Here is a 12347-nt window from a genome sequence, read left to right on the forward strand (position 1 = left end):
GATTAAATACTGGCCAGGTGGCAATACAACAGGGGCAGGGCTATTGGTCGATCTCCACATCAGTCTAGGAGAGTCCTGTTCGGTTTTCCTAATTTGTAAAACTGGGCAGGCAGTTTTGACCCAGGTAGTCCATTCTGAAAACCCGGCTGTCCGGGTCAAAACCGGACAGGTGACAAAACTACTCCACCTCCTGGCCTTCTGTCTCTACAAGCCATTCCCCGTTTTTTACAATTTCCCTTCTTCAATATCCTGACTAAAGTTGTGCACATGTGCACTGAGCTTTTAGAGTTGCTATAAAATCAGTAATGACATTCACTGTGCAAAGTTCATTTTGAGTACATGTGAAGAGACGGAGGCTGTGTGAAACGCACAGATCATCATGGACATTCAGCCACAGAGAAAAGTAAGCCAATGCTGTGTGTGTCTCTTCAGTTATTACTACCATGCTGCATACTAATGTCAGCCTGCATGCAGCCCTGCCCAGTCCAGAAGCCAACTTCAAAGCCAGAGAGAACAGGTGGTTGGGGAAGGGGTGGGGTGGCTTTGTCTGGAGGGACAGTATCTGCTCTGCAGTCAGCCTGAGACATACACTTCAGAAGTCACGCTCTGGGGATAGCTGCAACAGCTCAGTAATATGCAGAGCAGAGGATGTTTTTTCTACGTAGCTCCATATCTCCCCTCTGCTCTGCATACTGAGAGCTGGAAGGACTTCAGTTCAGAATCAGAGGGAGGTCTGGCCCTTTAAAGAATAATTACTGATCATCTCTGCACATGCCTCCCTTCTGAAAACTGCCCAGCTCCTCCCTATGGGTGGTTCACCTTAAAATTAACTTTCAGTATTTTATTGAATGGTCAATTCTAAGCAACTTTTCCGTTTGTTTTTTTTTTTTTTATAGTTTTTTAGTTATTTGCCTTTTTTCTTTGGATTTTTCTCAGCTTTCAAACAGGGGTCACTGACCCCATCTTAAAACAAATGCTCTATAAAACTATACATTTATTGTCATTGCTACTTTTAATTACTCTCCTTTCTATTCAGTCCCTCTCCTAGTCATATTCCAGTCTCTTATTCAAATCAGTGCATGGTTGCTAGGCTAATTTGTACCCTAGCAACCAGACTGTTGAAACTGCAAACTGGAGAGCTGCTGAATACCACAAACAATAAAAAATTAAAACCAACTGCAAATTGTCTCAGAATATGACTCTACATCATTAGGGTTGCCATTACCGGCCTTCCTATATATTTATCTTTTTTTCCTATTAATAACATTGGGATCAGCCATAATTTCTACTGGCCAGGCTGGTAAAATACTGGCCAGGTGGCAACTCTGGCCAGTTAATTTGAAGGTGAACAACCCCTTTAATGCTGCTGGTTTGGCATTACAACTCCCAGAACCCTTTGGCGTGATTCATTTGGCATTGGGTGCTGGGAGTTTTCAGTCTGCTGCTTAATCTCAATGACAGTGATTTTAATATTGATATTGGGAACTCTGTTCATGCAAAAAAATATGCCTTCCGCAAGCAAATTAAAAATTGCTACTCATTGTGGTACCTGATGGTTTGCTGGTATCTTGGTGTTAAACAATGTCTTTGTAGTATTAGTGAAAAGCCAACCTCTGTAATTTCAAAAGACAGAAGTATTTTTTCCAGGCTCTGTACATGTGTTAAATGTCCATGTATCAATAAAGCTTCTTGTGTGCCAAACTGGAATGCACCTTGAACTTCCTGTCACTAGCTTTCTGTTAGCATAACCAATCAGCACCCTTCTTTCATTTTGCCTCGTCTCTGTTTGAGAGGGGAGGGTGTGGGCGCAGTTTGATGATGTCACGATGCAGTGTCAGTGACTGCACATGTTGTTAGAGGGCAGAGACAGCTGAATAACAGGCATGATGCTGCCTCTCAGAACTTTGCTAAAATGGAGTGTTAACAGGAGCTGCAGCAGGGCATTTGCTGTGTCACCACAGAGCTACACCAGTGCCAAAAAGGTAAAGTAATGTCGTGCTTATGAGTTTGTGTTCTGCTGTAGTCAACTTGCACTTTAAACCTTCTGTAGAAGAAAGCTCTGTGTACAAAATCCTCGCTCTGCTGTATTCAACTTGCACTTTAAACCTACCGTATAACAAAGCTCTGTGTACAAAATCCTCTCTCTCTCTCTCTCTCTCTCTCTCTCTCTCATCTCTTGCTGCAATACAGGTAATTATAGTCACAGGGACGGATTTGCGCATAAAAAAACTTCTGTAGGTGATGTATGGGGACCGTTGACTTTCACGTCTATATATTTTTGCTCAAGCCAAGTTTAATTATACAACATAAGTGTCTATGTGAAATTAGATCTGAGGTAGTCTGATGGTTTCAGCTGGTGCTTCTTTCTAAAGAAACACTATACACAAAATAAAGCTTTGTAGCATATAACACCATTTAATGAAAAACGTAACATTACCAGCCACTGTCTGTGCCTTTGCGTTGGGAATTTCCTGCCCTGTATGTGCCTGTGTCTACTTCCATTTATTGACATGTATTATTTTGCAGGGTCTTGTCCTTGGAGTGTATGAGAAAGAGAAGGAAGAAGAATCACTCATTCTCACAACTGCAGGAGAGAACTTTGATAATGCTGTTTCTGGAAAGCTGCGTGACCAGTTGTCCAGGTACCTTTTGTATTTTCCTGTTTCCAGATTGTAGTCCTTAATAAAACAGTGACTGATAAAGGTCATTGTCTACGCCAGAAGCGCATTAGTGGTAATTTTTAACCACAGTGTGCATAGTGCAGTTTCAGATGCAAACACCATGCTCTTTACCGAGTTTGCTGTGGTTTCCCCCATAATACCAGATGTCACTTTGGTTGCTCGGGGCGTTGCGCCTAACACAATGGCTGCTAATATGACACCGTTGTGGTTGCAAGTTTGGTTAGAACCTGAACAGAAATCGGAGAAACTGCTCTGAAAATTCCTTAAGTTTGGTTAGCATAATTTTTAGGGTTATGAGAGTGATGTTTGCCCTATTCTTTTCTAAGTAACTACCCAGTGGCAAACGACACAGGCCACTATAGGAACCTGGAGATACCACCAGGATTGGAGGAAGTGGTAGCTTCAGGGTTCATCTCGTACAGGTGATGAAACTGCATACAATTCAGAACAGGAGGCAGGAAGGATTGAGCATTGCCAACCTCGGCTATATGGAAGTGCAAGAAGTACCTTTATGGGGTGTTTATCACGCTACTAACTTTGGCCAATTTAACAATTGTAAATTACCCCTGTTGTTTTAAATTGTTTTTTAGTACAAACTGTTCTAACCATGATACAGCACCTGTTTTGTGTGTCTGCTTTATCAGTGCAAAAAAAAAGTGGTGCACTGTACAAAGGCACAATAACAGCAGAGAATATATCTCCACAACAGGATATCCATATCCCCTGTTCGATCCTATAAAATCAATCCAAATACTGCCTAAACAAAAACATTCTTCATTATCCGCTTCAAAAAATTACATTTGTCTTGTATTTTGTTTTTCTTGCAAATTTAGACTTCACTGTTGCTTATTGTATGTAAATGTTGATGGTTAATTTAGGATTTCTTCATCCTTTTCTAACAGATCTGGACCAGCTCTCAAAAAAGGCAAATCACGAATATTTTATGGTTTGCATGAGGTAAGTCATGCTGTAATTTTGGAGGTCAAATGAGCTACTCTATTATTATATAGTTAGTCCTATGTTTAACTTTCTCTGTCCCATCATATGTGTTCATTTTATGCATTTAGTGGATCCATACCAAAAAAGAGACCCGGTCATATTTTTTTTTTTTAAAAAGGTTTAAATATATGTTCAGGTATCCAATGGAAAATGAAAGTCCAACACTGTAAGGCAGAGTTAAGTCTCTCTGAAATGGGGTCAAGGAAACTAGGCTTGGAATTTTATGCACATAAAATTTAGGTTAATTGTTTATCATTTAAAGCAGTTGAATAAAGTGAAAGTGAAAAATACTGTTAACAATACCCGTAAATTAGTACAAAAGTGCACTGGCAATGTATAGTACCCCACATTTGATTGTAAACTGTACAAAGCAAAGGCCAACAGTGCCTCAAGTGTGCACTGAAAAATTCTAAAAGGTGCTGTGAATATAACAGGTTTCTAATTACAGCACCAGTTTGGGTCTTTTTGGAACTGCTATAAAAATAACTAGAGTCCTGGTTATTATTATCCATTAGTATAGGAAAACCTTCCAAATATGCTAAGACTTCAGTTCTTTGATAGACAATCATAATTTGATGGATATTGCTTTCGTACATGAATTAATTATTCCACACCGTCTATCTATCCATTTATTTTCTTTAGGATTTTTCCAGTATTGTTGTGGTTGGCCTTGGCAAGAAATCCATAGGAGTAAATCAGCAAGAAATCTGGAATGAAGCCAAAGAGAATATTAGAGCAGCAGTGTCTGGTAAAGGATCAGCCATTTTTTTTTTCATTTCTAGTGTTTTGCTAGTGTGTGAGCACTTGTCATGGTCACCTTTCTTTTGTAAGATTTTTTTTCTAGAAAAAAAACATGTCTATATGCATAAGCTGTTTTTCACTATTAATGCACTTGCACCAAGTGTTCTTTTTGTTTCTGTCTGGGGTGGTCAATACCGGTCAAGCCCCATCTAGCCATTCAGAATTCTTCTCATCTGTTTGAATGGGGTAAACTAGTTGGTATTAACAAGCTGTCTTAAATCAAAGGAAATTTCTAGTATATATATCAACTGTAAGCTGAATATACACTTTTTTTTTTGTACTTTGTAAATACAGTGTGTAGGCAGCCTTCATACGTGTACCCTTTGAGGGAGAACAATGTTTATCACTTAGGAAATATACCTCATAAAAGCAGTGTTTCCACACATCATGTATTTTTCTTCGAGGTATTATGCTAAAAAGAAGTTCCACTTTACTTTATGTACACACCTTAGGGCACATTTACTAAGGGTCAAAGTGAATTTTCGAAGTAAAAACTTCGAATTTTGAACTATTTTTTTGGGTACTTCGACCATCGAATAGGCCTAAACTTTGATTCGAAGTAAAAGAGTTCAACTTCGAAAATCGAAGTACTGTCTCTTTAAAAAAAGTTCGACTTCGCCACTTTAAACCTGCCGAATTGCTATGTTAGCCTACGGGGACCTCCTAGAACCCATAGCCAACATTTGGCTAAGTTTTTAGAAGTCGAAGTAAAATCGATTGATCGATTAAATCGTTTGATTCGAAGGCTTTCATCGTACGATCGAACCATTTCACTTCGACCGAATATAGCCAAATTCGATTAAAAAAAAACTTTGACTTTGATTATCAAAGTAATACAATTTGATGGTCGAATTACGAAGTTTTTTACACTTCGAAATCCGACCCTTGATAAATCTGCCCTCTTACGTACCCCTTTTTTTGTCCTGAAGTTTCTTCAGTATTTGCCATACTGTCTCTAAGCCTAAGACTGTCACATGGGGCAGATTCTGAACCTGTGGGTAAAGCAGGCCAAAGCCTGTGGGTAAATCAGGCCAAGAATTGGCTCCTCCATTGGCATCAGCCGTCTACTGTGACTATTTCTGGAGCCACTATGTTGGCCCGGGTACTAAAATCCGCTCTGTCTGCCTGCATAGGCCAATGCAGTGACTGTGGGTGCAGTCCTAGTGAAAGGCTGATGCCAATGGAGGAACTCCTTTTCAGCTTGCTGTTATCCACAGGTTGAGAATCAGCCCTATGTGGGAGTAGCCCCAAGAGTTCATAAAGGCATATACCCTAGCAGTCAGCCTGCTTCTCCATTCTCCTCATTTCCACCTAGTGACTACTACTGTGTGCCACTTTCTGCAGTGTGTTTCTCCCCTCTGCATCTTTCTATTCCTCTACAAATAAGATGCCTTATTTCTCCTGTTTCCTTTACAAATGTTTGGTTCCCATCTAATGTATTTTATCATTTTTGCCCAGTGGGCTGTAGGCAGATGCAAGATATGGAGATTGCTCAGGTAGAAGTGGACCCATGTGGAGATGCACAGGCTGCTGCTGAAGGAGCTGTCCTTGGACTGTTTGAATATGATGAACTGAAGAAGAAAAAGAAGAAAGCAGTTACCACTCATCTTCATGGAAGGTGAATGTCTTCTAAAAGAAGGATCATCCATATTCTACTCGTAGACCTGCACATGCTTTATGACCATGCAGCCTAGATATTCCAACCCATTTGGATGTTTCAGTACACATTGATATCAGAATAATGTTGTCATTGTGCTTAATAGACTATTAGGACTATGGAGAAACTTTCAACTATAAGAAACAAAAATGAGTAGCTGTAACTAACAGAAAATAGGATTGTTACAGAGAGATTTCTTTTTTCACTTTTAGCAGTGAGCACAAGGCCTGGGAGAAGGGAGTGTTGTATGCCGAGGGACAGAACCTGGCTCGCCACTTGATGGAAGCTCCAGCCAATTACATTACACCTACAAAATTTGCAGAGATATTTGAACAGAAGTTGGCAAGTATGGACAGCAGTGTTAAGGTGTTTACCAGGTAAGGCTGAAGATATAGTATCTCCGATATCCAAGCCTCACTCTTTGGGGAACACAATTATCTGAAGTGAATATAAGAAACAGAATAATGTTTTTTTGAAATAATGTGGGGTGACACTTAAAAATTTAAGTTTGTGCATGCTTATTTTTTTCATGGGGATACTAGAAATCACATGATGGCTAGTATTTAAACACACTGTGACTGAGTTTGGAAAGTAATTGGAAGTAATATCTGGCCATGGAAATTGTAATTTTCTTTAAGTACAGCATAGAGTCAAGTTCTGCTAGGACCTTCGTACTGTTGGTGATCCAGTTCTAAAAAAAACTGCATTTATATGTCCAAGATCAAAACCATGGATTGAAGAACAACAAATGGGGGCATTCCTAAGTGTGGCCAAAGGATCTGAAGAGCCACCGATCTTCCTGGAAATTCATTACAGCGGTAGCTCTGATGCAAGCCAGCCTCCTCTAGTATTTGTTGGAAAAGGAGTCACATTTGACAGGTACACTCTCTGCTCATTATATGTTTTCAGAATGTTCCAGAAATAAAACACCTAAGAAGTGTGTGTTTATACACAATTGCATTATACATTTTCAGTTCTTTCCACTGTGTTGGAGATGAAAAAGCCCAGGCATTTAGAATGCCACTTCTTTTATGCCTCATGACCAATGTCCCTATGTGCCCTTATATCTCTGTATTTGACCTTTAAATGTCAAGAGCAGCTAGGAAGATCCTTACACACTTAATCCAAATGGCCTATCTGCAGGGCTAGCAGGGGCTGCCAGTACTAGCAGAAAGTGTATCTCTGCATACACTTCGCACAAATAAACATAATCCAGTTGATTGACTCTAAAGGCCCCATACATGGGCAGTTTATTGGCCCTTGTGTGTGTGGCCATCTGACAGGCTTCCCCATTCCATATCTGCCCAAAGTCCCGTTGGATTCGCAGCCACATCTATGCGGTCCCGCGATCCAACTGCCCGTATTGGATCCATTATGATCTGATCGTTGGGGCCTAGAGCACACTATCGGATCAGCCTATCACCCACTTCAATGTGGGCATATGGGGGAGAAATACACTTGTTCGGCGACATCGCCAAAAGAGCGGATCTCTGTCTATGGTCACCTTAAGTTGACAAAAACATAGTGTCCATTGGTATTGATATTTCATACATTTCATGCTGATGAGAGCATGGTGCTTTAATTCCATAAATGTAGTATTTTCTTGTACAATTTATGTTTTGCTGCAGTGGTGGAATTTCACTGAAACCTTCTTCGGGCATGGATGCAATGAGAGCTGATATGGGTGGAGCTGCTACTATTTGTTCTGCCATCATGATTGCTGCAAAGCTTAAGTTACCTATCAATATTATCGGTAAGTACATCTTTACTTTTGGATAGACATGTACAGAAATGGACTATGTTCTTCAGAACTTCCAAAAAAGGACATATGTTTAATTATTGACAATACCTTGTGGCTCTTATCTATTCAAGGTCTGGCTCCTCTGTGTGAAAATATGCCAAGCGGAGGAGCAAATAAACCTGGAGATGTGGTCAAGGCTAAGAATGGGAAGACCATTCAGGTATTTAACAATGGCCAGGCAATTCTCACATGTAAATAGAAACTGTTTTATGTGTGGTTTGGTCATCCTGAATCTATGTAAGTTATCCAGAAGTGCCCTGCCTAAACATAGTGCTTTATATACAGCTATAGGATATATAACAAAATGCTTGGGACCTGGAGGTTTTCAGATGGAAGTGATGCTACCGTTATTTGGTTTGCCAGTTCAGTCTTCTAAAAATCGTTTAAATGTTAAACCCAATAGAATTATGTTGCCATCAATATGGGGTTGCTGCAGTTTAGTTAAGATCAAGTACAACGTACTGATTATTACAGAGAAAAAAGGAAATCATTTTTAAAAATTGGAATTCATTTCTTAAAATGGAGACTATGGGAGATGGCTTTTCTGTATCATTGGCTTCTTTCAAACTTTACTTAACTTTCTGGCACCACAGCACAGGCCTATCCCTGACCACACCTGTGTCCAAATCCCTAACTCTTTGTATCAGTCAGGTTTTAATGTAATGTATAGCACTCTCTTTCCAAACACACATTAAGCATTTAAAATAATGCAGACAACCTATTTCTGATTGCTACCCTCCACCCTATAGTCTTGCATTGAAGTCAACGTAGTGGGTTTTTATTTATTTATTTATTTATTTATTTATTTTTAGCAATTTTATAAATCAGTTCCCTGATTGAATTCTGTGCAGATTTGCAATTTTTTTCTTCCATAGAAAACTATATAGTTAATCTGTTCAAAGCTATGGAATACTTTCTGATGAAAAAGCGTAGGGATGGGGGGGGCAACACTTCAATAAATACAGCAGGCTTGTTGTTAACAAAATTCCAGAATGTCAGGAAAAAAGGTTAATAAATGTGAATCGAACTGCTGGGAAAATGCCAGAAATCCAAATTTGAAGAAAGCCGGCTTATGTACTATTCCTGTTATTTTTATATTCTGATAAACCGAATCTGTTTCTTGCAGGTTGACAATACTGATGCAGAAGGAAGACTCATTTTAGCTGATGCTCTCTGTTATGCACACAGTTTTAATCCAAGAGCGATTGTTAATGCTGCAACATTAACAGGTACAGTGACTATTCTGGCATAGATTCCTTAATCAGAGGGTAAATCTGACAAGGTAAAAAAAATCACCTTTGTGATTGTGTTAATCATGTTTTACTTTTAATTAGATCATGTAGAATGTCACCTAGTATTCCAAGTAACCTTCTATTTTATAGACATTAACAATGGGGTGTGAGCACTTTACATTTCTGCATACTCTTCAACCTGTGACCAATTACAGCATTAGAATGTTCACAGGACAAGAAGAAGCAAAATCACTTCATTGGAATATACAGTGTTCTCTGATCCAGGTTTGAGAAGAACAGTATCAAAATATCTGACCAGCTGGATCAGCATTGTTTCTATAATTATCCTCAAACTGAGGAGCTTGTACATTTTTTAGGCAATTTTACAAAGGTTCTGTGAACTCATGCTCAAGTTCACACCAGGCTTTAGCTTCCAGTGTTGCTTTGTAACTCATGTTGCATGGTTCAGTACATTCCCATTCCATACTCATTGGCAGACAAAGGTGTCCAGGGCCCTCTGGGACCCCACACCCCAGTCATGCAATTCTATCGGGTAAAGCAGGGCCTGCGAGGTACACAAACGCTCCACAGTCACACTCTGTCCCTACAACAACTTAGCTGCCAAGAGGATTCTAGAAGGGGTATTTCTGCAACTTCCGAACACCTAAGATGTGTACATTGATGTTTTTAGAGCAAATGGGCAAGTTTCTCTTGCACCAGAGTTGGGGTGTTGAATTATGTGAGTTAAGATGACTGCTGATCCAACATATTGGATTGGTTGTATGGGTGACATTTTAACAGGCACAGTGTAATGATGGAAGAGTTTATAAAAGAACAGCATAGCACTGCAGTAACCTCCCCTCTCAATTTTGTAGGTGCAATGGATGTGGCGTTAGGATCTGCTGCAGCTGGAGTATTCACAAACTCTTCCTGGCTTTGGACTCACCTTCAGGAGGTTGGTGATATTTATATATTATAAAAAAAAACAAAAAAAAAAAAACATAGCAAAATGGGGTTAACTAAAAAGCACCTATCTTACAATAAAACTTTAGTATGATATTGAAGTTGATATTCTGAGGGAATTTTTCAAATGATTTCAGGTTGCTTGTGTCCAGTGTACCCTATTTATATCACAACCAGAAGTTGAAGGCACTTATTGTTAGTTGTAAGATTACAGTCATTTCCTATTAAGTCACTTAAGATGTTGAACTTTGGCGCAGATTTATCAAGATATGAGATTAGAGTTTACCACAGAAGAATTTACTCACTTTCTATTCATTCCTATGGGATTTATGTAGCAATGGGTGAAAATTCGAGTTCACCATTTGATAAATATGCTTTTAAAAATGTTCATCATAATTAATAGAAAGTGGATGTGTTTATGTGGTGTGATCTAATTTCACTTTTTGATAAATCTGCCCCTTAGTGTATTAGGTGATGAGTAGGTAGGCCCAAAACCATTCATGCCAACCGATTGCACCTACAGTGGGTCTGACTCAAAGCCAGACAGCCCTGTCCCAACCTACTTCATTGACACTGACACCAAAACCAACCACTGTTTCTATTAATTTACATGCATACACCCCACCCCCTCTGGTGATATCAGAGGTGGGGGTGTTGAAAGATAAATCATTTTGGCAGGACAGAACAGTTTCAGGTTTGGTGAGGTTGGGATAGGGTTGGTGCAGGTTGAAGTTGTCATGCTCACCAGCTTGTACTATACGATTCTGCAAATTTCTTCACATAAAGACCACAGAAAAAAAACCTAGGATACCTTTTCTGACAATGTCTTTTTATGTTAAAGGCCAGTGTTATTACCGGGGACCGTGTATGGAGAATGCCGCTATTTGAGCACTACAGCAAACAAGTCACTGAATCGGCTCTTGCAGACCTGAACAATATTGGAAAATACAGGTAACAAGCTTGGGCATGAATATCTTTAAAGGAGAAATCAACCTGTGGGGGAAAAAAACCCCAACCCCCCACGCCACGTAGCCCTCCCTCCTCCTCCCCCCCCCGGGGGAGATACTCCATACTTACCCCTTGGCGCAGATTTTTCTAGCGAAGTTCCATGCATCCATCTTCCGGCTCCTCGGTAAACTGACTGAGAGATCGGCAATTTCCGTATAATTCCGCACATGCGCAGTTGTCGCAAACTGCTCCAACTGCGCACGCGCAGAAATACCGATCTCTCCGCTTACAGAGGAGCCGGAAGATGGGACGCGTGGAACTTCGCTGAAAGAATCTGCTCCGAGGGGTAAGTATATGGGTATGGGGCATCTCCCCGGGTGGGTAGTTAGCCTGGGGGGGGGAGGGAGGGAGGACTACCTGGGGTGGGGGGGTAGGGATTTTTTTCCCCACAGGTTGATTTCTTCTTTAAGCAATTTTATATCGGAAATTTCAGCAGTTCAAAACCCCCTTGCTGTTTGGTTTCATTGACTCAATATTTGATCGTGTGTTTATTTAAATTTTTTATCCACTTATATTTCCTACAGATCTGGAGGAGCCTGCACAGCCGCTGCCTTCCTGAAAGAGTTTGTCACTGCTCCTCACTGGGCTCATCTGGATATTGCTGGCGTGATGTCAAATAAGGACGAGGTTCCGTACCTTCGCAAAGGCATGTCAGGCCGCCCCACAAGGACATTGATAGAATTTGCTACTCGTCTTAGTGAAGACAATCAGACTGTTTAATTAACACACAGCATTCTTGTACCTACATTTGACTGAAAGCCTAAATGAAACTAAATCAACATAATGTTATGGTGCTATTTGTATTTTTCACAGAACAAATTTTGCATATATCTAATTACATGTACTAGATTTAACAAATAAAAAAAAAATTGCATTTTTGTGGTATTTCATATACAAAACGTTAATTTAAACATTATAAATATATACTGATACAGTATATCTTATTTAGTTCAGGTGTCATTTATATTTACAGTGTTGGTATACTCTTTTAAGCTATTTACATAAATTTTATTCTAGTTTTCAAGAGCAATTTTTAAAGTGATAATGTAATGAATTTGAAACCGTGCAACCTTATAGTCATAATGGCAGACTATCTTAACTTTGTGACAAAAGGAGCATCTTGTTATGTGCAAAATAGGTGCACAAAGCAACCTTCTAGTGGTCAGTGGGGCTCTTTACTCGAGATATTTTTTTTCCAAATAACC

The 12347-nt window shown here is 39.7% G+C and overlaps 1 protein-coding gene across 4 annotated transcripts; it reads left to right on the forward strand.

The window, feature by feature from the left end:
- Nucleotides 1-24: 24 nt before the first annotated feature.
- lap3.L (leucine aminopeptidase 3 L homeolog) lies at nucleotides 25-12016 on the forward strand. Of its 4 annotated transcripts, none has more exons than XM_018243956.2 (13): nucleotides 25-403; nucleotides 2527-2642; nucleotides 3584-3638; nucleotides 4323-4428; nucleotides 5940-6099; nucleotides 6354-6515; nucleotides 6859-7017; nucleotides 7767-7891; nucleotides 8011-8099; nucleotides 9066-9168; nucleotides 10047-10126; nucleotides 10976-11085; nucleotides 11667-12016. In XM_018243956.2, the coding sequence occupies exons 1-13, from the start codon at nucleotides 380-382 to the stop codon at nucleotides 11860-11862; spliced, it is 1485 nt and encodes a 494-aa protein (XP_018099445.1). In that variant the 5' UTR covers nucleotides 25-379; the 3' UTR covers nucleotides 11863-12016.
- Nucleotides 12017-12347: the final 331 nt, after the last annotated feature.

This window comes from Xenopus laevis, chromosome 1L (assembly GCF_017654675.1).
Source record: "Xenopus laevis strain J_2021 chromosome 1L, Xenopus_laevis_v10.1, whole genome shotgun sequence".
Classification (NCBI taxonomy): Eukaryota; Metazoa; Chordata; class Amphibia; order Anura; family Pipidae; genus Xenopus; species Xenopus laevis.

Coding starts and splice junctions, on each gene's coding strand:
- lap3.L (XM_018243940.2), top strand. CDS start 1,884: ATGATGCTGCCTCTCAGAACTTTGCTAAAATGGAGTGTTAACAGGAGC. Junction 4,429..5,939: donor TATTAGAGCAGCAGTGTCTG/GTAAAGGATCAG, acceptor ATTTTTGCCCAG/TGGGCTGTAGGCAGATGCAA. Junction 6,100..6,350: donor ACCACTCATCTTCATGGAAG/GTGAATGTCTTC, acceptor TTTCACTTTTAG/CAGTGAGCACAAGGCCTGGG.